The 27,994-nt window shown below is 40.3% G+C and overlaps 1 protein-coding gene across 3 annotated transcripts in view; it reads left to right on the forward strand.

Moving 5' to 3' along the window:
- The window catches only part of GALNT7 (polypeptide N-acetylgalactosaminyltransferase 7), a 148,584-nt gene that overhangs the window by 61,384 nt on the left and 59,206 nt on the right, over positions 1 to 27,994 (forward strand). For all 3 annotated transcript variants that reach the window (XM_025874466.2, XM_025874465.2, XM_073892499.1), the window contains exon 2: positions 19,514 to 19,974. In XM_025874466.2, the coding sequence (XP_025730251.1) occupies positions 19,514 to 19,974 (461 nt within the window). The remainder of the gene's footprint in view (positions 1 to 19,513; positions 19,975 to 27,994) is intronic.

Consider the following 27,994-nt stretch of genomic DNA (forward strand, 5'->3'; position numbering starts at 1 on the left):
TGCGTGGTTATCATGGTGCCCACAACCTCTTCTATGGATTTGCTATAGTTTCTCCAAAACAAATTGTTCTTGACAAAGACCATTTTTTTTCCGATTGGTTATCTTCTTATTTTTCGTGTTGAAGATTCCATGTTCAAGGAAGTTTGTTCTCATGCCATTCATCATACACCTAAAGTCTTCCTTTTAACCCAGTGTAATCAGCTTTTAGCTCCTTGCCTTGTGTGATGTTGGCTGGGCCAAAATTTTTACATGCAGATAACTTTTACACTGTTTTTAGACATCACATGTTTATCATCTCTAATCCAGTCACCAAAATTTTACTCTACTTCACTTTGTAACCATGCTTGAGAAGGTTCTCAAAAAAGTCCATGCAAAAGTTAGTCTTTACATTAACTCAGGCTTGGGATCTCCCGAATTTCAAACCCTTCTTTGTTAAAGCACTCTCTTCGACACTCAGTGCATCCTTCATCCCATGATTTTCTCATGAAGAAAGTTACTTGCTCTCTTAGCCTGCTCCCCATCTGTCCCAGCAGTCTGCCCTCCCTGTGAAGTTGGAGGCAGAAAAGCAGCCTGGTTCATAAAGATCCAGTTTAGATCTGTGGATGGCAAGGGCTGGAATATGGTGTGACTGAGAACTGACTGCTACATACCTCCTACCTGGTGTACCTTGTCCCTTGTTGGCGGGGCGGGGGGGAGTAAGTGTTCTCAGCAAAAGAAATGCTTAATTTTGAATATTTGAATTAGGTTAGGCTGCATATTGTAAATGTACTACTTGTTATCTTCTTACTTTAGGAGTATATCTAGTCTTCATTTTTTATTGGAGGATCTCAAAATACTTCCAGTATGATCTGTAATTTTTAAAACTTAGTCACTTCTCATTGTACTGAATTTTGGCACCCAACAACATAATTTCTTTGCTTTACAATGGTCTCTAACCTACAAATGAAATGCTTTTAATTGGGCAGCCCTCTTGGGTTTCCTCTCTTCTCAGGAGCTTTGTAGTGTCACTTTGCTATCAGTCAAACCTTGCTTTGCTGCCTATCAAACAAAACACACACACACACACACGAAATGCCTTTAATTTTAACCTCTTTAATTTTTTGACTTAAATAAAAATTTTTAAGATTTACCTCCCTTTAAAGAAGTGTCTTGAGGATGAACTGGGAGCAAGTGAGAGAAGGAGAGATCAGTGGAGAACAGAGTGTGATAAAGTATTTTTGAAAAAAGTGTATGTATCTTTGCGTAAAGCACTTGGGCTTCTGCCTCATGAATGTCTCATTTTAGAGGATGTCCTACAACATAATTCTCTCCTCTTTGCTTTTAAGTAATTGATAATTGATGACCAAGTGATGAGTCATTGAATTCACTGTACTCTGTTGTTTATACTTTTTAAAAACTACTAAAGGTGTCTTTTTGTTTTGTTTTGTTTTTTAATGTTACCTGAAATTTTTGGTAGTATACTCAAATGAAAAATATTCCTACCTATGCCCTGTGTGTGAACTTTCAGCTTAGTCTTTTTGTGGTCATAACTGTTGTTTCTCTGTGCCTTCTATCAACTGTGCTTGGTGTGTATTCTCTTTATCACTAAATTTATGTACGGTGACCTCTTTGGCAATCAACGAACTTTACAATTTATTGATGTAGAAGAACCTCCTAATGGAAAACAAAATCTCAAGTTACTATTGTAAACTGTTTTCTAATGGATTTTTTCCAATAAATTTTAAAACAAGTTTGAGAGAAAGGTAATAATTTTTAAAAACTTTATATAAACATATGCCCAATATAGGAACCAAGGGATGAGAAAATATCATCTAAAATCTCCCCATCAGAGACAATTACTACTTTTAACTTTCTTTCTTGCTAGTCGTTTCTGATTTTTTTCCATATTTGAGATTATATGGTATAAGCGGTATGTATACTGAGTGCATGTATTCTACTTTTTTAAAAACATTATAACATAAGGATTTTCCCCAAGAATTATTTTTCTTAAACATTTTTATAGTTATGGGCTGTCCAGTTGTATAAGCGTAACATCATTTTCTTGGCTGTTCTCTTGTTAAAAACATTCTATTTGTTTCTAGTCTGTTTGCTACTATATGCTGCAGTGAACATTTATGCATAATGCCTTTTTCTGCAATTAGAATTATCTCTCTAGAATATATTCCCAGCTCTGAAATTGTGTAGTTAGAAAAAATGAATGTTTTTAAGGATTTTGATACATACAGCCAGATGGCTCTACAAAGAACTCTCCCAACATTGTATTATTCATATATATATATATTTTTTTTTTTGGGGGGTGGGGAGGGTCCAAGATCCTCATGGCCCTAAAAAGGTTGAGAACCACTGATACATTTATAAGAAGAGATTTTATGATTCTTGAGGTCATCACTGACTTTTAGCTTTCTGGAAGGCTAGCAAAAGCATAGCCTGAAGAAGCTGCGCAAGAAATTTGTTGAAAATATGATCTTAGTGAGACCTGCAGGTGATCCAACTGAGGATGCTTTTCAGAAATACTCATGTACCTCAGGGAATAGAAGTGGTGCTAACTCTTCCTTAGTGTCAATTTGAAAAGCCCTTTTTTATTTACTTCATATTTGCCAGTGGCAGACAAATAGAAGATATTTGAAAACCATTCCATGTTTCTGTGAAATCAGAAGAGCAAGCATAGCAGCTCAGCTTAATGGTCTTATGTGCCAAAGTGACTAACTGAAAATAATTTCTTTCTGTTTTTCTCTCGGTCGAAATAAAATCATATGAGTGTATCATTCTAATATTCTGATATTCTCCTAGGCTAGTGGGCCTCATAGTAAGTTACTACTACTTTTTGAGGTACGAATTAGATTTCCAGAAATTGACTTCTTTGAAAATAGCCGTTTCTGAACTATCATTACTAATTCTTATTAATAGCATTATGCTGGTTTTAAAATAAAGGGATTTTTATTAAAATGAACTTCTGCAATTAACCGATTCTAAGGAATATATTTAGGTTTTGGTATTTAAAAAAATACCAAATAGCTTTGAAAGAAAGCTGTCAATTTACATAGCTAAAAGTTATGAAAACCTTGTGGATGCCTTCCCCGGTGGGCTCTGGAGCCAGAGACCCTGCCCCTACCACCTCCTCCTGAGGGTACGGCTTTCGGCAAGTTACTTAAACTCCGTGCCTCAATTTTCCTCATCTGCAGGATGGGATAATGATGGTACCCAGCTCAAAGGGTTATTTCAAGGATGAAAAGAGCTAGGTGGAATGCACTTGGAATAGTGCTGGTAACATTGTAAGGGCTCTTCTACTTCTTCCTCACCCTGCCATTATCGTCATCATCCCTGTGAAATGAATCAGCACTCAATAAAATACTTCCGGTGATAAACTGATTTACCGGTTTTAAAAATCTGTTCCATTTTTCTAGTTAAGCCTTTGGAGATTCTTTGCTAATTTTGCTAACGTGGACAAAGCTTTGACTGACATCTTGGCAGGCTGTCTTTGGCATGTACTATAGTATACTATAGTAACGGTGAGCCTTCTTTTTCCATTCATTCACAGATACAAAGATAAATGTCTTGCTTACTAAAATTGTGCCAGGTAAAAAAGGAAATCTTTTTCACAGAAAAACAAAAATACCGAAATGACTTAGGGTCATCAGAAAATTATGTCAAAATAAAATTGAGGTGTTTGGTGAGACTCGACCATTCCAAGCACTGTGCATGTTTTTTGCTGGAATTTCACCTTTAGTTGCAAAGGGATCTCAGATTTCAGTTGTACTACTTTGGTAGCTTATGTGAGACCCAGTGAAGTTGGTTGGAATGTGTTAGAGCAGCTAAACTTAGCGTATATCTGACTGACTGGCTTCTCTCAGCTAACTGATAGAATTGCTTTCTATTGCTCAACAGCTGCTGTGCGTCCTCCCCAAGCGCCAAAAAGTTTCTTGAGCTTATCATTTTAAGGTGTTCTAGAAAGAGGTGTAAGTATTATAAACATAGTTGTGAAAAAGTTAGAATACTACTTTTAATTTCTAGGTGGTGGTTAGCATGGCTAAGAAATGGAACTGGAAAGAACTGGAAAGTTAAAGTGAAAGGTGTCATGTTGTTAACATTGTAATGTAAGTATAAGCTACTTACTCCACGATATATCAGAATAGATTAGGAAAAGACCCTGTTTTATTCTCTACGAAAGCAGTGTCTTGATATGCTACTCCTAACCTTCCTTTGGATTTCATAGGGAGCATCCTTGTGTATCCTAGAAAACAGACTATGGTACCAATTTGTGGATACCTATTCTGTGAGGCTTCTCCTTTCCCTAAGTGATATCTCTTACACCAGGAAAGGGGGGAAAAATGGAGCTCTGGTCTTATATTTGGGCAGCACGTCCTGAAAAATGTAGTAAGCTCCCTGAGATGGTATAATTCTCTTCTATTATGGAGCCATTTTTTGATAAGTTTTTGGTTAGAGTAGAATATTAGTGAAGCCAAAGTCATGGGCTTGTTAATAATTTGGTTTTATTCCATGGCTTCAGCATGCTTTTAGTCACAAAAAGGCAAAAGTATTTTTTAGCAGGAGTCTGAACAGCTCAGAATTCACAGCAGTACATCAGTCAAAAGACTCAGCTTAACAGGACCAAAAAATACTTTAGTCCTTACTTATGAGAGAGACTGATTTAATTCTTTGTGTAAAATTAGTTCAAAATGTCTTCCCCTTATTTCACATGCTGTCAGGGGAATCATCATCTAACACATCAAAGGAGTGGAAAAACTGTTGACAAGGCACATCTCATTGTTTAGAGTGTCAGAATGGGCCATTTCTTTGGTGTAAGTAGTTGCCAAAGACAGACTTCTAAAATGTGATAAAAAAGCAGAATAAAGAGACATGAAAGTGTTTATTAGTTGAACATTTTTAAAAGCCTCTCAAATTTTTTGTAAATTTCTAGAAAGTAGAAGTCATCATCAAGCAGTTGTAAGTCAAGTGGCTCAGCATTGTGCCTAAATGCTCAGGAGTCATAGTTATGCAGACCAGGGTTCAAGCACTAGGCCAGTCCCTTATGAATTACGTGACATTGGACCTGTTAGTTAGTCTCTCTAATCTTTGACCTCCTCAACTATAAAATGTGAAAATAAAATTACAGGACCTATCATAGGATTGTTGTGAGCACTGGAGAATGTAACATACTTAGCAGTGTCCGATTATTTTACTTTTTAAATCAGACTTTTCACTGCTGTTCCCCCAAGATCCATCTAAACAACATAAGGCACACCCCCCCCCCCAGAAACATGGAGCTCAGGGGACATCACATTTCCTATTGAATAGGTGTTATTTTACATATGGGGATAAGAATAAGGAAAATAGAAATGTCAGAGAATTGCGGAGAAAGGAAGATACACAATACAAAGTCCCGACTGCACAAAAGAAGTAAAAGACTAAGACTCTCCTCAGCTAGAGCTTTAGTCTGGGGGGAAAAAACGAGCACATGGAGAGATAGAGAATTATAAAAGTATTGAGTAGAAATTCATGCGAGGGAAAATATCACTGGAATTAGAACAGATGGCGGGGCTGAATCTTATTGAAGGAATTGGAACTGAACCTAGAAGGAAAGAGGCGGGCCACAGGGCAGTGCTATAGGCTAAGGCTTGATAGCAGGAGCCAGACTAGAGGCCGGGGCTGACCATGTGTTTTTATGATCTCCTGATGGGGTCCAGCTGACTAGAGTATGGGGACAGCTTGAGTGCGGAACCAGTGATGGCAGAAGGCCAGGCAAAGGATTTTGAACCTGATATGGTAGAAAAAGATGGGAGGACTTTCCTTTTTTTTTTTTTTTTTTTTTTTTTTAAAGAGATCTCTGACATGCCCTGTGTTTAACCTGTTAAACGATGCAGGAAGTAGAATTTCTTGCAGGCAGTAGAAGAGGTTAAATCAGAATAGGTTAAATTACTGTTGGAGTAATTCAGACAGCAGCAGTGAGGGTTTGGGTCCCAGGGAAGAGCAAAGTACCTGTGTCTGAGGGGCTGCCCTCCTCCTGACCTGGCTAATCCCACCTCTGCTTTGGCTCCCATTCTCAGGAACTCTTCACTTTTGATTATTCCTCCTCTCGCATGTATTTGAATATTTTACCCTTGCCTTTCTTTTAAAGCTGCTCAGGACTTTTCCCATTAAAAACAAAATAAACCAAAACCCCTCGCCCCACCTCATTTCCTCCAGCTACCTCTCCGTTTCTGTTCTCTGTCCGGGCAGAGTTTTCACAAATGTAGCCTACTTTTGCTTGCACCATTTCCCTACCTTCCAACTCCACCCCTCAACACCACTGGCCCTGGGCTCTTGACCCCATCATACCACTGGAATGGCTCCTGCTAAATCCAGTGCTCCTCTCACATGGCCTTTAACCAGCATTTAACACTGTTGACCGTTCCTGCTGTCCCACACGTACTGTCTTGGTTTTGGTTTTCTTCCTACATACTGGGCCAGTTCTCTGTCTCCTTGGTAGTCCCACCCTCCTCCACCAGTCTTTTAGGGGTTGGATTCCTCAAGATGGGGTCAGTGGGTCCTCTCCTCTTCGCACTTTATGGTCAACTCATAAATAGCGTCCGGGTCCTTATGTCACTTACGATCTATATAAAGATGTCTGCCAATTTTATCTTCTCTAGTCCAGTCGCTGAGATACAAATCCTACGTTTCCATCTTCTCTTGACTGTTTCAGAAGCACTTCAAAGTCCACATATCCAAGAAGTCCACATATCCTCGTCATCTTTAACTTCAGTCTTTTTCTGTGCTTCCCCTCCCAGTAAATAGCATCCAGTCGCACCTTAGGGCCATCCCTGCCACTCCCATATCCAGTCCATCATTAAATGTCTCTATTTCCTAATTAACCCTCATCCACTCTGGCCTCTTTCCAGCCTCTTACTGCTCAGCCAGTGGGCTCTTTGCAGAATGCTCCTGTCTCTGGTAGGAGCATTAAAACTATGAACTGGCTGCTCAGGCTCCCATATTACAACCAAAGTCATTACCATCACACCAGAGCCCCACTTGGTCTGGCCACTACTTCCCTTCTGCCTCATCTGGCACCAGGCTTCCCCAGCTCTTTGCACCCCAACCACATTTAGTTCTTCCTACTTACCATAGAACTTCTTGCTGTAGAGACTCTGAGCATGTTCTCTCTGAATACTCTTTCCTCTTTTTAAGATTTATTTATTTTAGGGGCGCCTGAGTGGCTTGGTCAGTTAAGTGTCTGCCTTCGGCTCAGGTCATGATATCAGGGTCCTGGGATGGAGTCCTGCATCGGGCTCCCTGCTCAGCGGGGAGTCTGCTTCTCCCTCTCCCTCTCCCTCTAACCCTCCCCCACGCTCGTACACGAGCACATGCTCTTTTCTTGTGTGCACTCTCACTTGCTCTCAGGTAAATAAAATCTTTAAAAACAAACAAACAAAAAAGATTTATTTTAGAGCGAGTGGGGGAAGGGGTGGAGGGGACTAATCTTCAAGTAGACTTCCCGCTGACCACAGAGCCTGACGCAGGGCTCAGTCCCATGACCCATGAGATCATGACCTGAGCCAAAACCAAGAGTTGGACTCTTAACCGACTGAGCCACCCAGTCGCCCCTCTTTCCTCTTTTTACCGACGTAGCTTCTCCTCGTCCTTCAAACCTCTACTCAGCAGTCCTTCATTCTCAAGGGAGCCTTTCTTAGCATCTTAGAGTAGATCGACTCTCCCCAAAAGTTTCTGAGAGCACCATGTTTGTATGGCTGTTTGATTATATGTCTCCCTCACTGGACAGAGAGCTCCACAAGAGCAGGGATGCGTTTGCTTATCATTGTGTCCTGGTAGCCTGGCGCAGCGTAGGTGCTCAACACATATTTGTCATCCATCAATTAGACTATTTCAAAGGAATGTCCCTAAGGCCGAAGAAGAGGATCACAGAAATGCCTCTAGCCTTCTAGATGATAGGAAATAGGATACTTCCATCTGCAGCTGGGTAGGAGATAATGGTGAGGAGTCCTGAGGCCCCTCTAGATCCACCCTCCTGGGGCCTCTGCCAGTGTTGTAGAGCACAGAGCTGGTGAGTGAGTCATGTTGTGGAACCAGGACTAAAATACCTCCCTTGTCTGTACCTTCAGACCTTGGAATTCTCACTAATTTTAACAACTTGCCTGCAGTTTCTAGCCCTGTTGTCCACTCCTTGAAATTCTCTCCCGTATTGCTTTTTCACATATTTTTCTTATCCCACTACAAACATCTTGGCACCGCTTCCCATTCATTTGCTCCATCAGCGTACTCATTCCAAAATTCAGCTCTGATCTGGCATGCTCCTCTCTCATGGCTCCCATAAAGTCTGAACTTCTTGGCATTTCCTAAGAGGCACTCTGAGGCACTGCCAGCATCTCAAGTCTCATCTCCTGCCACCTCCCCATATGTCCCCTGCACTTGTTACACCAAACCATTTGTTCTTTTATGCTTCTGTGCCTTTGCCTCAGCTGCCAAACCCCACTCTCTACCCCCTCCTCCTTTACTTACCAACCATTCACCATCTACGTGCTGGGGAGTGTCCTCTGCTTCCAAGCAAGGATTCAGTCGCTTCCAGCCCGTTCAGACATCCCTTCCCCCCATCTGCGTGTCCTTTCGTGGTCGGGTGCACAGTGCCTGGCGGGTAGTAGACCCGTAGTATTTGGAAAACTGAAAGGACAGCTCTTTTACCTTTAATGATCCATATAAATACTAATCGGAATGCCAAAGAACAATTATGATAAACTAGAGTATCCCTGGATAAGCATTCCCTCTTGAAATCAAACCTGTTGATAGTCGAACAGTAAATGTCCAAACGTTTATTTACATAGATAACCTCGATCTGCCCTAAGTGTATTTTTTCTGTCTCACACAGTTATGTTTCCTTGACACACCCTCCCGCATTGGACTTCTAGTCCCAACGTGGTAGTAAAATGTTGTCCCACACTGTAAGATGATAGCTCTGCCCTGAAAACTTTGAGATACTTTCTTGAGGTGATTTTTTTTTTCTTAAGATTTACAAGAGGAGATTCTTACACCAGTCAAAATGTATGTGTTCTGAAGCCGCACATTACAGTACTTTCTCATGAGCTGTTATGAAAGCCAAGCTTCAGGGCAAAGCAAGGAAGCACTAGAGGAAAGGCTTATGCATTTCATTTCCAGCTGCAGAAAGTAGTAACACTTCATGTGGGAGTGCTGTATTCATTCTAGAATTTCTCCCCTAGAGGGATAATAGGACATTGCTTTTTCACCTTTCAAAAGGATATTACAAACATTCTCTCCCAACACAAATACCACATTAGACCTCATTCTTCTCTCACTCGGTAAAAGTTTCCTATAGTGTCATAAGAATTATTAATGGTTGTGTTGGTGACATAATTTCCAATGAAGTTTTCAGGAAGATTTGGAAATCATTTCATGTTTTCACTGGGATTGCCAGATGTGAAGGAGAATTAGGAATTAAACTGTCTGGCTTTGGCAGGTATTAGATTATGAAGTGCATTGTTGTACTGGAAATGAGAATCAAAGGGTAGGACTGAATAAACACTTGTCCTGGGTTTAAGAAAAAGCGTTAACGGTGTGATTCCCCAAGGACTGGTGTCGGTATTGCTCTTTTGAAATATTTTCAAGATGATCTAGGAAAGAGAGTGAAGAGATTCTCAGCTCTCCTAGGTAAAAAAGTAGAATTGATTGGCATAAACCAAAAGAAGGTTCCAGAACATCATGTGAGGGGGCAAAAGAGGAGCAGATGGGACCTCATTTTCAATCAATTCAGCTTTTAGGTAGTTCCTCATTTCTCCACCTGATGAAATGCCATAATTGTTCTTTTGAAGGGTCCATTCAGCTGGGTTAATTTCTTATTTCTTATCCTACGAAGCTATTTGGTTTTTGAATGTGTATTTCCTCTCTCCATGTGCATAGATCATATGTATGCATCATAAATTATTCATGTGTTAAAAAAGTCTTCACAGATTTTATTTTATAATCTTTCTCTCCTTGCTTTGCTTTCATTTTTCTCTCCTTAATACCTTCTTATTTTTAGACAGGTCATTTTGTAGGAATAATGTGGTAGAATATTTATTGTAAAATACTGACAATTTTATTAAAATATTTTGCATAACTTGTGTGCTATTTTTAGAATGAAAATGCCTCTTAGGAGCTTTCTTTTTAAAACTCAGTAATTACTTAGCTTCCAAACAGAGAGAGTTAAAAATCTACCCACTATATCCTTTTATGATTTCTAAGAGGTATTGTAATCCGCCTTTTAGTATTCGTGGGAGTTGGAGCTTTTAAATGGCATTGGTGCACCTTGTATTTATAGCCTTGTCTTGACGTCAGGGCTCTTACAACTGAAATGATGGCATAAACTTTGACAACTATGGCTTCATCACCTTTTGAAACATACTACAAAATGATTTACTGGCCATTGCTTGATATTCATGTTTGATTCTTAAAATTCAGTTCAAATCAGTTAAAGATTTAATATTAAATATTCATAATAAGAAATAAATAAGCCTGTGAAATATATCTATGACTCAGTTTTTGAGCTAAGGCATGCATTTTTCATAAGGTCTCTGGAAAATAAAAATTATTTGGATTGCATAAATATGTTTAAATTTCATGTTTCATAGACTTGGTTAGTTGTCTGTGATATTAACTTTGATCTGGGCCGTTAAGCAGTCTTAACAAATAAAAGTTTTTTTGTGAAAGGATAACCAACTTGTTATTTTCCTATTGCAGACATTAACCTACATTTTGGTCCTTTAGTTGCTTATTTCATCTTTTAATTTATTCCCCCTTGAGTATTATCTGATACTTTTCTGACCTGATTTAGAATCTCTATCTTATTACTGTTTTAAAACAAGCCCCAAATTTAGCAGGAAACCATTTAGCAGGAAACCATTTGCAAGATAAATTGGCTTAGAGGACTGAGATGAACACCAGCAGATTTACTTTCTCATGTTTAAATAAAGTACTCATTTTCCATGAAGTAACAAATTTCACTTGCAGACATGATTTATCCAAATCTGAAGAAGAGAAGAAACTAAAAAAAGGATTATTCGAATTTTAGATTGGTAGGGAAAGCAATGTTGTTAGTAGAGAAAATAATGTTTTTAGTTATTTCATTTGGATTCTCAAAATGCTAGCTTAAATCAAGCCAAGCAGTGGCGTAAGACAGTGGCTCCAAAGTCAGTTTATATTCTAGCAACATAATAAAAGATGACCCGCAGCTAGGTGTTTGTTCTCCACTTAGTCTGTGAGGAAACATGCACTGAGTATCTGCCGGCTACCCCCACCCCCGTGTCGGGGTACACACAGACACACACTTGCTGTCTTCAAAGAGCCCTTAGTCTGACTGGGGAGAAGCATGTACACAGATACTAAGGCAATTCAGGAAGAGCAGTGTTAGAAATATTCATGGGACTGCAGGGGAATATACCCAGAGCCAATTGCTGAGTTTATAACTGCTGGCTTGACCTACCGGTGCTTAATGGTAATTTCACATTTACAAAATAGAACATTAGAGATAATGGTATTAATACAGAGAAGGATTTTGCATGAAATCTCCCATTTTCAATTATAGTTTTAACTTAGATGTTGAAAATTGAAAATGTTTATTACTGAGGAATTTGTAGTTTAGAATGATACCTTTAAAAATGCAATGCATTGCCATGGTTTTTAAAAAGTAAATATTATGGGGTGCCTGGGTGGCTCAGTCAGTTAAGTATCTGCCTTTGGCCCAGGTCACGATCTTGGGGTCCCAGGACTGAGCCTCATGTTGGGCTCCCTGGTCAGCGGGGATACTGCTTCTCCCTCTCCCTCTCCCTCTGCCCCTTCCCCTCCCCTTCCCCTCTGCCCCGCCCCACTCATGCTCTCTCTCAAATAATAAAATCTTTAAAAAAAATAAATTTTATAATTTTAAACACTTCAGTCATTTACTTTGGTTGAACTAAATTTTGTTTTGAATTTTGAAAAGAGCCCAAGACTTAAAATTTGCCATATCGAGATATTCTATAGTTGACCATGATTATTCAAGATGTGCAGAGATATTCAGAAAATTGTGTCAGTGCAGATGGATACTTCTCTTAAGAATACCATATGATATGCATGAAGATCCAAATCTGCAAAAACCGACTAGTTGCACAACTATGGGATTTATTGGGAGACTCTTATTATGGAAATCTCTTTTATTAAGATGATTAAACATTCAAAATGTGATATAGCTAACTTTTTAGGAAGACACCTATTAATTTCAGTAGTATCTGCAATAGTACAGGTTGGATCTGTATTATATACTGTAGTTTGCTTATTTGGTTAAGGAGAGGTGGCATTTAATTGACTCAAAATGCCCCCATATGAACCTGATAAAATCTTTCCAGTGGGTGGTTAATACTACAGCACTAACTTAACCCATTTGTAACTATGGTTTCCAGAGTGTATCATAAGTTTTGAGAGAAAATAAGAGGACTAATCATTAGCTATTATGTAATATAGCTCTCCACAGTCCAGTCTCAATGTTGCAGTCCCTAGAGAAAGTCTGGGTCAGTCTAGCTTACTGTGACTAGTAGCTACCCTGCCAAAGTCTAATTTCTAGTACTAGAAGTGCTGACCTGGATTTCCTTTGGTGGGGCAGTTATTGTGATGTCAACCATGCTGTTTTCTCCATTCTGTTACCTTTTGGTTTATAACCTGGCCTGGGGGGGGAAGGGGGAGAAAGAAGAATAGAAATCCCTGCTTTGGGAGTATATTTCTTTCAGCAGATAATTCTTTGATCAGAATGTAATACGGAGGGGCTCCTGGGTGGCTCAGTCGGTTGGGCATCTGCCTTCGACTCAGGTCATGATCTCAGGGTTCTAGGATCAAGTCCCATGTCTGGCTCTCTGCTGGGAGGGGAGTCTGCTTCTCACTCTCCCTCTGTGCTCTCCCTCTCTCTCTCAAAAAAAAAAAAAAAGTGTAATACTGATAAGCCACACCTTTCTTCATTTTCAGTTCTGCCCTAGTTGCTAACAGAGGCCTTGCCATGGGTCTTCAGTCTCTTCCTAGTTCGTGAGTCTTTACACAGGCTTGGGATAGGTCTCTTTCCATAAGGGAGACAACCTTAGATATTCAAGTACTGATATGGTCTCTATTTATAATCTATTTAATCTTGGGTTTTTCCATTTTCTGCTCTAGTTAAACACAGTCAAACCACTTGACCCCTGCCCCTCCTCTCACGACCAGCGGGGGCCACTGACCCCCCCCCCATGCAGTCCCCTTCAGTCTGCTGAAAGGAGCAGGAGTGAATGGTCTTCAGTCAGCACAAAATGCCCACAGGGATGGGTTAGCTAAGAATCCAGCTCTAACTAATCAGAGAGAAACAAGGGTACTGAGGGTGGAGCACCTGCTTTCCCACCCACCTTCTGACGTGGATAAGAGTCTGGGGAGGCCCAGCTTACAAGCACACCCAGTTTCTCCCAGTGCCTCCTTAACTATCTCCCTCCCTGATTTCTTTGTTCCTGTTGCTCTCTCACCTAGGAGCAGAAGAAAGTGGAGCTAGAGAAAAGATGCTGGTGTCATTCTTCTAATTAAAGGTGTTTCTTGGGGTGCCTGGGTGGCTCAGTTGGTTAAGCCTTGGACTCTTGATTTTGACTCAGGTCATGATCTTGGGGTCATGGGATTAAGCCCCCATAGGGCTCCGTGCTCAGCAGAGAGTCTGCTTGGGATTCTCTCTCTCCCTCTTCCCCTGCCCCCTCCACTCTCTCTCTCTCTCCCTCCCCCAAAATAAATAAATATTTTTTTTAAAGGTGTTTCTTATCGAGAGGGTTTTTAAATCATAGATTTAAATTTGACTTATGTTTTTAAGTTCTGTGGCTCACGTAGCACGATAACCAAATAGTGTGAATATTGTTAGCAGTGGCCACTTTCTGAAACTAAATTGTAATTTCTGCAGAAATCATGTGACTTCAGGAGCTCAGCATTAAGAGCTTAAATTTTCTAGGTTCACCTATAATTTCAAATCCAGACAAGCCTATATCTAAAGACTATTTTTCTAAATCCCTTTGCATTCCTATCATTTCTATCATTTGTGTTCCTATCAAGATCATGACCATCTTGGGAAAATATCACACATAAGTAGAATCTGGGGGTGAAGGGGGAGCTTTGTAAGATGGAAAGTGAATAGTCTGACCTGATTTCTGATAATCCCATATTTCCATCTGATGATAAGTGATTATACTTTTCAGTATATTTACACCTTTATGAACATAGTGATTTTAAGCAATTATCTACCGATTGTCTTTTCCATTTCTAGTCAACAGTGATTCATTGATTTTTGACTGTAGAGTAAATCAGCTGGTGCTTAGGAAGATATTATAGTACCAGTGAGTCACAAAGGCATCTACTGATTCTCACTGACTCTCAGGAAGGAGGAGTATGTAGTTTTCCTACTCAGGGGAATTGAGCGTTACACAGCTTTGTAGCCATTCTTTGAATCATATAACATTAAGATTGGACATGATTTTTAATTGACTTGGGGTTAGACAATTCTCATATTTGGTTTGCTTTCAGATTTAATGACATACAGGCTTTGACAAGTGAGAAAATTCAGTTTTTCTGGTGACTATTACAGCATTATTAAGAGTACACTACCATGCAGGGACACCTGGGTAGCTCAGTTGTTAAGCGTCTGCCTTTGGCTCAGGTCATGGTCCCAGGGTCCTGGGATCGAGCCCCGCATCGGGCTCCCTGCTCAGCGGAGAGCCTGCTTCTCCCTCTCGCACTCCTGCTGCTTGTGTTCCCTCTCTCGCTGTGTCTCTCTCTATCAAATAAATAAATAAAATCTTAAAAAAAAAGTGCTATGCAGAGAATATGAAGTTATATCCTGTTCTCTTGCTGATTTTGTAAAGTATTGGCCAGATATACTATCTGATCCAAGCCCCTCTTCCCCATTCCATAGTCTCCATTCTCTATTTTCCTTTTCTCCTCTCATAACCAAAGCAGAAATTTTAGGACTCATTCATTTATTCAGTAAATATTTGTTGAGGAATTAGTGCCAGGATAAATATGGGGAATGCATTGGTGCATACGGTAGACATGGCGCCTACTTTTTCACAGAACTTAGTCTAGTGCAGGGGTTGGGAGGGGTGGTGGTTACAGATACATCCTGTTGCCTGTCTTTGTAAAGAGTTTTATTGGAACACAACCATACCCACTCATTTACATATCATTGGTGGCTGCTTTTGCACTATAATGGCAGACTTGAATGATTGCAACGGAGACCTGTGGTCTGCAAGGCCTAAAGTATCTATCTACTCTTGACCCTTTGCAGAAAAAGCTAACCAGCCCCTCTTCTATGGGTATGGTGAAGAAAAAGAGTATAAACTCTCCTTGTTAAAGAGTATAAACGCTCCTGAGGGAAGTGGACCAGCGGTGGAGTGTTGTAAGCAGGGAAAGTAACATGTTCATATTTGAATTTTAGAAAAGTCACTATGGTTGCTATGTAGAAAAAACAATGAAGAACAAGAGAACGTGCGTGCATTAGAATGAGAAGCACTCAAGTGTAGTGGTTAAGAGCATGGACTCTTTTTTTTTTTTTTTAATGTTCAATTAGCCAACATAGAGTACATCATTAGTTTTTGATGTAGTGTTCAACGATTCATTAGTTGTGTATAACACCCAGTAAGAGCATGGGCTCTTGAGCCAGACTGCTGAGATGCAAACTTTGGCCGTACTATGTACTGATTCTGTTGTTGAGTTACTTCTCTGTCAGATTTTCTATCAGTAAAATGGGGATGGTAATCACAGAACCCAACTCTTGGCAAAATAAATAAATAAATCGATATATACAAAGCACTTAGAAGATAGTATTTTCAGTCATCATTATTATCACTACTGTAGTAATCCTGTTAAGGAGTGAGGGTGGTATGAACTAAGGCAGGGGCAATGATGGAAGCGGCCAAATTCAGGAGCTACAAAGACAATAGAATTGACAGGTATCAGGGATTGATTGGACATCAGTTGGGTAGATCAAAGAGAACGAGTAGCTGAGGATGAAATGCAGGTGTTGGATTTGATCAGTTGAGCGGATGGTGGTTCCTGTCCCCTAAGCAGGGAAAGACTGTAATCCAAACAGGTTTGTGATGTGAGGTAAAAAGAAGTTCAGCTAGTTTGGGGTATCTTAAGTTTAGGTATTAGAGTGATATAAGTAGGTATCTAACATGGGACTAGATTGATATATAAGTAGATATAAGGTCAATTGATACAAGTAGATATAATGAGATTGATATAAGTAGAAATTTGGGAGGCAGCGAACTGTGAGTATTGGAGATGAGAAGTGGGATGTGGGCTGAGGAGAGGGATGTAGGAATGGTTGATGTAAATCTGGTCATTACTCTTGGAAAAGAAGGACATAATCCAGAATGAAGCTGGACTGATAGGTGGACGTCTAAGAGAACTATGAAGAACACCAACAGTGGAAGATCAGACAAAGAACCCCTAAGTCAAAGAGAAGATCTAATTTGGAGGAAGATAAGCATGAAGTTCAAATCCATTAAATAGTCTCTTGTTGAGGCGGGTAAATTTGAGAAATATTTAAATTCTCAAATTTTGCTTTAGTATAGGCCAGCGTAAACCATAGCGGGTACTTCACAATGTGGGTCTTTCATGCACTACAATTTCACATACTGCCATATTCCATACTCTTCCAGCATACACTGTGCCCTTTCTGGAATTTTAGGCAAAGTAGAGTGGTTGCTGTGGTTACAGATGTTGACATCTGAAGACCTGTTCAGTTTGCTTTTCTGTATTTGACATTTCCTTCCCCTCATTTTTTTTACCTCCCCAGTTAAAGATTCACTGGAGCTTTGATGTGAAAAATTAAAGTGGGGGAGACTCTTCTTTATGTGTTACACTTGGTTCAACAACAGTATCTTGGATCCAGTATCTTAGAGTTTTATAACGATTTTTCTATTTTAATTTGCCTACAACACTGCCACAACACTTCTCTTTTAGAAAGAGCTGGGCGATAAATTGGAGAGATGTCCACTTTTTCCATCCTCAGAGCCAGTAGGGCTCACAGGTTAGGCTCCAGCTAAGTCCTTGCTACTGAGATGTGTGATGATAGAAGCCTTATCTACCTTATAACACATGCCTGAAGAAAGATATCACATTTACGTAATCAGGCTGAGTGTTGCATTTTATATTTAGTTTTGTGTTATAGGAGGAAATTTATGGAAAAACTTTGAAATGGACCAAAAAGATGATTAGATATACTCTCTGACTTGGCTTCTGGGTTATCTTGCCCTTTCCTCATCTTTGAGCTATTTTACAGTGCTAGAAACGACAGAATACTGATGGTAATGCAAAAGATTCTCGGCCATTGAAATGGAAATTGTGTACTGTGAGTGCAGTTGGTTATTGCCTTGTGGATATTGACCAAGGTTACCAGTTTTGCATCTATTTATAAATCCTTTGCAGTATCCTTGATGTTTAGATGTTTGTTCTTTGGATTCACCTTTGAACCACTTGTAACATTGTACAGGTTTCCTTTTTAAATAAGAGTCAGTTAAAATCTTTGTCCCATGTTAAAAACAATTGTTTTGTTACCTACACACATGTGTGTTTATACGTGCCTGTAACATCTCTAGAAAGATTCCCAAAGTGCTGGCTGTGATTGCCTTTATAGGAGAGGAGGCCGGAAAACCTGTTTTTCATTAGATGCTCTTTTGGGTCCTTGGAATTTTCTATCATATGCTTATATTACCTAAACAAATAAATTTTTAAAATTCCTTTTTGAGCTCCCCCAAATCAATCCTTAGCTAGCCCTTACCAAAACTTGAACTAAATTCACATTTAAATTAACTGGCTGGGTGATGGACATTGGGGAGGGTATGTGTTGTGGTGAGCACTGTGTGTTACGTAGGACTGATGAATCACAGACCTGTACCCCTGAAACAATAATACATTATATATTAATAATAATAAAAAAGATAAATATTAAACAAAAATTAATTAATTAATTAACTGGCTTTCTAAAGAGATCTTTGTTTCTCCATAAACTCCCAGCAGATAGCAATGTACATCTCAACGTCATACCTAGCACTTTACTTCTGCACTCTTTAAAATCAAGGGTTTTTTTGTTTTGTTTTAAAGATTTTATTTATTCATTTGAGACAGAGAGATAGAGAGCGAGCATGAGCAGGGGGAGAGGCAGAAGCAGGCTCCCTGCTGAGCCAGGAACCCGATGCGGGGCTCGATCCCAGGACCCTGGGATCATGACCTGAGCCGAAGGCAGACGTTTAATGATCTGAGCCACCCAGGCACCCCTAAAATCAAGTTTTTAACTTTACTTTTCAAGATAGCTCTAACACTGTAGACACATCTTGGTAATATGGTACTAATTCTGTTAGGAATCTATGAAGGACTCCAATAATCTCAATGTGGAGTGAAGTGGCAGACCCATTCGCCTGTTTTGCAGTTTGAAGTTGACCTTGCCTCTTCCCCAGCTGTGCATACTCAATAATCCTCTTGTCTAATTATAGCTAGCAGCTCTTCCTCTGAGTTAGAGGTTCTCAAGCTTGGCTGCATATTAAAATCACTTGGGGAGCTTTCAAAAATGGGAATGCCCAGACCAATTAAATCACAAAGTCCGGGGGTGGGACACAGACATCAGTATTTTTAAAAGCCACTGAGGTGATGCTAATATTGAAAAACACTGCCCTGTGCAAAGAATGGTACTGATTTAGCAAAAACTTCACATAGGATATCTCAGCAGCAAAAGCCCTCAGGATTTCTGACCGAAAGATCTGCACAGGTGATGGGGAGGGTCCACACAGACACGGGAGGCGGACTTACAGAATACCCCTATGCACCAAGTCTGTTGTTACTTGGGCTACCTCCGGAATGGGGCAAGCTAGGCATTCGGTGTGGTTCAAAAGCCTAAACTGAATTGGTTAGTCTTCAGCATTTTGGTTTTGTTTGCTTTAAAAAAAAAAAAAAATTAGTTTGAATTCAGCTAAACTCTCACTGAGTAGAAAATACCGACTGTTGAGTGCATATCCCCGCCTTTTCCTCTGCCATTAGAGGCACAAAGCCAGCCTCGTGATGGGTGGCATCTAATACCATTGCCACCATATGGCTGTATTACTGACAAATAGTTATATTTATCGTACACTGGACATCTGGGAAAACCACATACTGTACATGACCTATTAAATGTCTGTTTTTGTCAAAGCTTCTAGAACCCCATTGCTTTAACCCATAACAATGTGCTTTATTAAGAGGTCTTTGATAGAGAGTTTTAGAAGGGGAGAGGTAAAAAAAAAAATGTATCCATTCATTTATTTTGGAAGGGAAATAATCTATTTCTTAGGATGTCCTCCCCCTGCCCAAAAGATATCTTTTAATGGGAAGCCCTGATTAATAGCCTGCTTCTGTTTAACATTTTAAATCATTTATTGTTGCCTCAGCTTTTTATTAAACATGAAAATTCATATCATAAACTCTGCTGTGGTTTGCCTTCATGTACTCATTGTATATCCCCCTCCCTTTTGTATAGGAAGACAGAGATGTCAGTAACCCCATGCCTAACCGAGGAGGCAATGGATTAGCTCCTGGGGATGACAGATTCAAACCTGTGGTACCATGGCCTCATGTTGAAGGAGTAGAAGTGGACTTAGAGTCTATTAGAAGAAAAAACAAGGCGAAAAATGAACAAGAGCGCCATGCTGGAGGAGATAACCAGAAGGACATAATGCGGAGGCAGTTTCTTACATTTAAGCCTCAGACATTCACCTACCGAGATCCTGTGCTTCGTCCAGGGATCCTCGGTAACTTTGAACCCAAAGAACCTGAGCCTCATGGAGTGGTTGGTGGCCCTGGAGAGAATGCCAAGCCATTGGTTTTGGGACCAGAATTCAAACATGCAATTCAAGCCAGCATTAAAGAGTTTGGATTTAACATGGTGGCAAGTGACATGATCTCACTGGACCGCAGCGTCAATGACTTGCGACAAGAAGAGTAAGCACACATCCTCTTCTTTCTAAAATTGGGGCAACTCTTGTTTTGATAGGTATTTGGTTAGATTGTTAGAATGGAGAAAATGTTTTTGCCTTTATTTCAAGGAAATTAAAAAAAAAAAAAGGGTCTTTGGTCTGCAAAATGGCCAGAAGGAGGAGATCACTTCATTTATGCCATTAGATTGAAGGTATAACATACCAGATTCTGGGGTTTTTACATCAGTGCTACTCAGATGTGGTCCCTGGACTGGCACCGGTCTGTGAATCTTTTGTTACCAGTCCACAGTGAGAATGTGAACTTGTACCACAGTGTAAACCAACCAGTAAATACTTTGTTTGGTACAAGTGACGATTTTTTAATAACAAAACTTTCTCGATGTGCTGATTTTCATTCTGGATCAAGCCCCTGTCTTATTGGAATAATAACAAATAGTAATGCTGCTTTAGATGGCTCCTATAGTTACCTAGATTTTGATGTTTTCCTTACTTTTTTTTTCTTAGTACTGCACCTGGAAATCGGCACTCGCTGGGTCTATGCAAAAGGAATCCCCAAACAGATAAAACTCTGGCCTAAACTTTCAAATTATTTTCATGTAGTTTGATTTATTTTTTAATTTAATTTTTTTTAAAGATTTTATTTATTTATTTGACAGAGAGACACAGTGAGAGAGGGAACACAAGCAGGGGGAGTAGGAGAGGAAGAAGCAGGCTTCCCACAGAGCAGGGAGCCCGATGTGGGGCTCAATCCCAGGACCCTGGGACCATGACCTGAGCCAAAGGCAGGCGCTTAACGACTGAGCCACCCAGGAGCCCCTCATGTAGTTTGATTTAAAGTAAAGGATTGCCAACTCTTAACTTTTGATAGACAGTGGTTATTGAATGAACTCAAAGCTTTTCTCTTTCATTTTATTTAATAACCTATTCTACTCCTATAGGATCTAAATAGCCTCCATTAACATGGGTGCAAATTTAATTCTGTGCTACTAGAAAACTCTCAAAATGGATTCTGATGATGGATTGTTAGTATTATCTTTGTCCTAAAAGGTTAACACCTTTACGCACATGCATAGAGACCCCACAGGAGCATTCCTTATGACCACTAAGAAAGATTCTATACCTAACATAGTGCTACTCAATAGACTTTTTTTCTTTTCAAATTTTTGTTTAAATTCTAGTTCATTAACATACACTGCAATATTGGTTTCAGGAGTAGAATTCAGGGATTCATCACTTACATTCAACATCCAGTGATTATCACAACAAGTGCCCTCCTTAATGCCCATCACCCATCTAGCCCATCCCTCACCCACCTCCCTCTATCACCCCTTAGTTTGTTCTCCATAGTTAAGAGTCTCTTATGGTTTGCTTCTCTCTCTCTCTTGCTCGTTCTCTTTCTTTTCCCCATCCCATATGTTCATCTGTTTTGTTTCTTAAATTCTAAGACTTTGGTCATTCATATATCAATTGGCAAGAGTGAGAGGGGTGAATAAAATATGCCAAGAAAGTAGAAGGAATAAAAGTACAGAACCACAATGATGAGGGGAGTTAGAGCATCTCAAGGGACTGTGAAGGAGGAATCCGGGAGCAATTGATTCCAATTCAAAGTAGAGTCTTGCCTGGTCATAAGGTTGCCAAATTTAGCAAATAAAAATAGAGGATACTTGGTTAAATTTGAATTTCAGATGAATAATGAAAAACATTTAGTATAGATATATACCAAACAGTGTATGGGACATACTTATACTTTAGAAAATTGTTTTATCTGAAACCTGCATTTAACTGGGTGTCCTGTGCCCTTCCAGTCAGGAGTGAAGGGTGGTTGTTACAGAGATAGAACTGCCACGCGAATACCCTTTAGGACCCATGTGAGGCTCTGCAGTCCCTTATCCGGAGTGTGTCCTGGTTATCTAAAATACAGCACTTAAACATACTGTTTAACTCTGTGACAGAAGGTTCTCTGAGAACCTGTCGATGGCATTCTCATCACTGAGAAGGGAAGAGAAGAAGAGAGTAACATGTATTGCCTTTCTACTACGTGCCAGGACTTACTATAGGTTCTCTTACTTAATTCTTACAACCAAACTGTGAGGAGTTTTTACCTGTGTAGGTAGTCTGAAGCATGGAGCTCTGACGTCTGTGTATTTGCTCAGCAAAATGGCAAAGTTGTGGTTCAACACAGGGTGGTTTGGTGTGAAAGCCCTATCTTTCCACCACATGTCACCTCAAGATAGGTCTTTCCCCGGGTGATATGCCTCCGTGCCATGTTATAGTCAGTGGGTGAGCTTAGTGAAGAAATGGAGATTGTTAGCACACGAGCTATTTATAAAAGACAGATCATTAAAAACACCAATATAAATCTAGCTCACTTTTCAATATAAGAAATAGGCTAAGAAAATCAAATGACCTACAAGACAGAGAAGTACACACCTCTGTGTCTCTCTCTCCTTCACCCCACACATCCTTTCTGTCTGCAAGACCTCTAGCTTCTGCCACCAAAATACGTCTCAGATTACTTCTGAGACATGATCTTTCATCCCCACTGCCACCACCCAAGTCCAGGCCACCATCATCTCTCTTGGAATCCCTCAAGGATCTCCTTCATGGTTTCTCCATTTTGACTTCCGCCTCCTCCGTATTCCCACAGAAGCCGATGTGGTTATCTGAACCACACAACTCTGGCTTATGTACAACGATTCTTTGCTTTCCCAGGGCACTTAAAATGAAACCCAAACTCCTAAGCAGCAGCCGTGACCCTTCCCTGCCTTGACAACCTCCTCTTGTTACTGTGCCTCCTCACTCAGAGTGCTCTAGCTGGGCTGGCCTTTCCCGGTCTCCTTGCGTGTGCTCTTCACTCCTCTCTGGAGACGTTCTCCCTTCCTGTGGCTGGCTCCTTCCCGTTCTTTAGGTCTTAGTAGAACCTCTCTAACCATGCTGTCTGATTTGGTAATGCCCTGCTTTATTTTTTAATACTGCTCTCTGGCCATTTCATTCATAGTATATATCTAATTTTATAATTTATCCAATTTATATAGGTATTGGCTTATTTAGTTGTTTATTGACTGTCTTTCTTACTTAGTGATAGGGTCCTGGGAGCAAGGAATATGCCTGTTTTCTTCACCAGCTACTTCCAGTAGCTGACACCCAGTTGGTAAATATCTGTTGAGAGAATGAGTGAATGAATGAGTGGAATCTGCTAGGGTTCAAACCTTGACTCCATTACCGGATGTGAGATCTTAGACCAGTTACTTACCCTCTGTAGCCCTCAGTTACCTAATCCTTAAAATGGGTCTAACAATACCTGTCTCCCCAGATTGGCATTGGAATTAAATGATGTAATAGGCTAAAGGTCTTTTGTCACAGGCCTGGTGGTTAGAAACTTAAGTGTTCTTGAATTATTATTATTATTATTATTATTATTATTATTATTATTATTGCTGTGGTACTTTCTTCAGGTCACATACCTTCTTGTCAAAATTTTATTTATTTTTATTTTTTAAAGCTTTTCTTGTCAAAATTTTGATGTTTTCAGTTACTGTTTAACTTTGAGGTCCTCTGTTGCTTTTTGGAAAATGTAAATGTCACACACTGCCTTATCTTCATCATCTCACCTTATCTCTCCTGTGGTAAGGTTTTTAGACACACCAATTGCCGCCCAAACCCCCAGTCTCTCTGAGTCCTCCTTGCTCTCATATAACTTCCTTCCTTTCTCTCTCCCCGTCCTTTCTTCTTGCCTTCCTCACTGCATCCCTCTTTCCCCTTCTCTTTCCCCTCCCTTCCTTCCTTCTTCCATGCTGCACATAGGCTGATCAAGTCCCATGTTCTTTTCTCTTGTATAAGTACTTAGAAGTAGGATATTGCATGTTTCTGTGTATCATTCCTTTAAGCACATGTCCCCAGTCAGACGAAAGGACCCGAGACTATCTTAGCAAATGCTCCTTAAGCCCCTCTTTAAACTTTTATGCTAGTGAGAAAACTCTTTCTTTTATGCTTCAAAATACTCAAACATTATAACCCCCAGAAACTTTGTTTTCGAAAGAGAGAGAGAGCGAGTGCGAGAGCGTTCGGGAGGAGGAGCAGAGGGAGAGGGAGAGAGAGAATCTTAATCAGGCTGCACACCCAGTGCGGAGCCTAGGCAAGGCTTGATCTCATGACCCCGAGACCATGGCCTGAGCCAAAATCGAGAGTTGGATGCTTAACTGACTGCACCACCCAGATGCCCCCCGAAACTTTTTTTTAAACTGAATCCAGATTTTTCCCCCCAAGATTTGATTTATTAGAGAGAGAGAGTGCTCGAGCAGAGGGGGAGGGAGACAGGCAGAATCTCCAGCAGACTCCATGCTGAGCACCGAACTTATCATGGGGCTCAATCCCACAACCCTGAGATCATGACCTGAGCTGGAACCAAGAGTCAGTCACTTAACTGAGCCACCCAGGTGCCCCAGATCCAGATTATTTTTAAAACTTGATTCTTTCTCATACTTAAAAAGAAAGAGAGAGAGAGATAGGCTTAATTCCTCTTTGAACACTGAAAATTTAATGTAGAATAAATAATTTCTAAGTAGAGTTATTCATAAATTAGGAGGTGGATAGTCTTAAGAATTTAATCTAAAATAAAAAGGCCAGCAACAAATAAAACATCCCTAAATTTTATATATTATCCAATATGCTTATTAGCACTTCTCTCCTTTTACTGGAAACATATTGAAAACATAGCATGCATCCATATCACACATATACAGCCCCCCTCACGCTCATCCCACATGGAGAATATGCTACACAGAGCCCACCAGAGACCGGCTTGGTGTTGCTGACTTTAGGCAGCTTTGGAATTTAGGTCTTATCAGCCCTGTTCTCTTGCATCCATCAGACATTTATTCATTTATTTTTTTAAAGATTTTATTTATTTGAGAGAGAGCACAAGCAGGGGGAGCAGGCAGAGGGAGAGGGAGGCCACTATACAATCTGGCCCCGTTGTTCTCCGACCTCTCCTTCTGCTTCTCTCCCCACTCCGTGCCTGCCCCACCGCTCCCCCCTTTACCCGCACGCTCCTGCTGTTCCCTCTGCCCGAAAGCAAAGTCAGCCTCTTCGCCGGGCCTGACATTTATACAGCCGGCCCTTGAACAACATGGGTTCGAACTGCACAGGTTCACTTATACACACATTTTCTTCCAGTATAGGAAATGTATTTTCTCTTCCTTATGATTTTCTTTCTTTTAATATTTTATTTGAGAGAGAGAGCACACGCATGAGCGGGGGGTGGGGGTGGGGGAGGGGCAGAGGGAGAAGTAGGCTCCCCACTGAGGAGGGAGCCTGATGTAGGGCTTGATCCCAGGACCCCAGGATCATGACCTGAGCCCAAGGCAGACACTTGACCAACTGAGCCACCCAGGCACCCCTCCATCAGACATTTAAATGAGCCATCTGCCAAGCTTGGAAACCAGTCTTTGGGGCTATTGGTGCAGATGTGACGTCTGACACTGTGGTTAACTTCTTTGTTCTTGTGGCTGTGCCATAGTCTTCCCAGATGAATGTTCTCTACCTTAGAAGCAAGATGGAGCTGCCCAGCTGCCAACATGACTCACACTTATGTATGTTACAGCTTTGAATTGCATGCACTGGCTGAGTAATTTACTGGCTGTTGATTGCTTGTTAAAAGAGTGAGTAACTGTATTTTGAGTGAACTGGAGGCCTACTTCTTTTTTAGAAACTTGATCCAAGAATGACTTCACCTGCCTTCACACACAATTTCCTATAAAAAAACACATACAGTTTTTTTTCACAGTTCAACAGATATCGAGTGTCTCCAATAAGCAATACATTGTGCTAACCTATCGGTTGACAAAATACAGTCCCTGCCTTCAGGGGGCTCCCCACCTGCCCCTGGGGAGAAGGGAAAGAAATCCATAACATAAGAGTCATAGGAAAGGGGTGAGCAAAATGATGTGGTTCAGAGCGGGGAGGGACACATGAAGTTAAAGGAGTTGGAACAAGATTGAGGGAGGGGACATCAGGGCTGAAGCCTGGAGGGTAAGTAGGATCTTCCCAGAAGATTTCCAGGTTTAGAAGATATAAAGACAGGCAGTTTACTAGGAAAAAAGCAAGTGGTGTAGTATATACTTGGATCAGTATGTGTAGAGATATTGGTAGGATAAGTCGGGTCATGTTTGGAAGACCACAGGGCCACGCACAAAGTCTACTGATTGGTGGTCAGGAAAGGACCACCGAAGGTTCCACAGAGAACCTTAGGAATATCAGACTGGTAACGGTGTCGAGAATGGATTAGGTGGTGGAGAGCTGTTGGAGGGTGAGTAGCTTTAGAGCAGGAGCTTCAGCGAAGGCTCCGGGACCAGAAAAAGGGAGACTCGGTGTAAGAGAACAGAAGAGAAGTAAGAGAATCAGTAGGCCTTGGCAGCTTGGTAGAGTGGAAGGAGGAATCAAAGATAAATCCAGTGCTTGGAAGGCCAGTAACACAAAGAATGGCCCTATTAACAGGAAAGGCCTGTTGGGATGGAGCAAGCCGCTCTGCTCGACGAAGCTCAGTGACCTAAACCACTTCTCTCCCCAGCTTTAGATGAATTTATGCAGAACCCAGCAGGATGGGGAGCCTGCGTGTGGGGAAGGGTGGAATGATCTGTTTGTGAATATGGTAGATTTTCTTCAAATAAAGCTCCAGATTTTATTTCCCCTGCCGTGAACTAACTGATGCAAGTACATAGAAATTATTCTTGCCCTTTTTCTGCCCAAGAAGACAGACAATCAGAGGTATATAATCCAAGCTATTTTGTTTCAAACAAATGAATTAAATATTTTGACTTGTTGAGCAAATTCATCCACTTTGAATATTTAACCTTTCCTCCTACCTACACACTGATTGCATTTTTATTTTGTTGGAAGTTATCTTCGTTGCATTTATAAAGTGAAATAACAGATGTTAAAGTGCTCCAAAAATTTAAGAGCTATGCAAATGTTAATATGATTAATTGTTAATAACTTTCTTAAGCTTGTCTGTGGGAAATTGAAGGTTTTTTTAAAAGAAATTTTACATTTACACTCATGCCTTATATATCAGACAATTCTCTTCTTACCTGATACCAAAATAATCATGTTTACACTCTTATTTAAGGTGAATTGTGATCATGAGCTTTTTTTTTTTTCTCTATTCGTGTCAAAGGCTTTCTTCGATACCTTTGTTTATATATAGTGCTATAATTTATAAAACAGATGCTATTTTCAAAACATTTATTTAGTTGAAATGGTATAGGGTTCCTTATAAATTTCAGTTTCTACAATGACCCATAGGTTTCAGTTAGAGCTAACTAAAACTCTGAGCTGGTCATCAGAGGTTAAAACAAATTATTAGAATAAGGAATAAACCCGATATACACATATATATGTGAATCATGTACATGCAAGTGGATTTCAGCACTTTATCCTAATTTCTATCATCAGAATATATGGTGGCCCCCATCCAGACTGCACCGATCACAGTTACTAATCCGTGGTCCTTTTCTCTCACAGCTGGCCCAAGATACGTCTCATTTTTTCAAACTACAGTTTGGCAACCGTAGATCTAATCTGTAGGAAGCACATTTGAAATTGGTTTCAGATGACCCATGATGGACATATTGCTTCTTTTTTGTCCCACTGGCTTGAAAATTTTTGCTCTTAGAAGCCACTTTTTGTGAGTTCAAGGGTTTTCCAGATTAACTTTAAAAATAAATTGTGTTCTAATGCCCAGATTCTCTTTTTCCTTTTCTTCTAAACACACACATAATGAACTCCCACACACACGCACACACACTTTGCACTTTGGCTAAATACGTTTCCTGTTGTCAGTCAGGACCTTAAACAAAAATCAGCTCTGCCCCCATAACTGAGAAAACTCCAAAGTGGAATTATTACAGAGATCGGGGGTAACATAGGTCATCCCAATTTCCACAGCAGTTGAGAAGGGTACCACGTTCATAAAGTGAGCCTACAAACACTGGAAATAGAGGGAATTCGCTCTAAGCCACCATGAG

This window comes from Callorhinus ursinus, unplaced genomic scaffold (assembly GCF_003265705.2).
Source record: "Callorhinus ursinus isolate GAN/ISIS: 27379988/994484 unplaced genomic scaffold, GSC_fseal_2.0 scaffold4, whole genome shotgun sequence".
Lineage (NCBI taxonomy): Eukaryota > Metazoa > Chordata > Mammalia > Carnivora > Otariidae > Callorhinus > Callorhinus ursinus.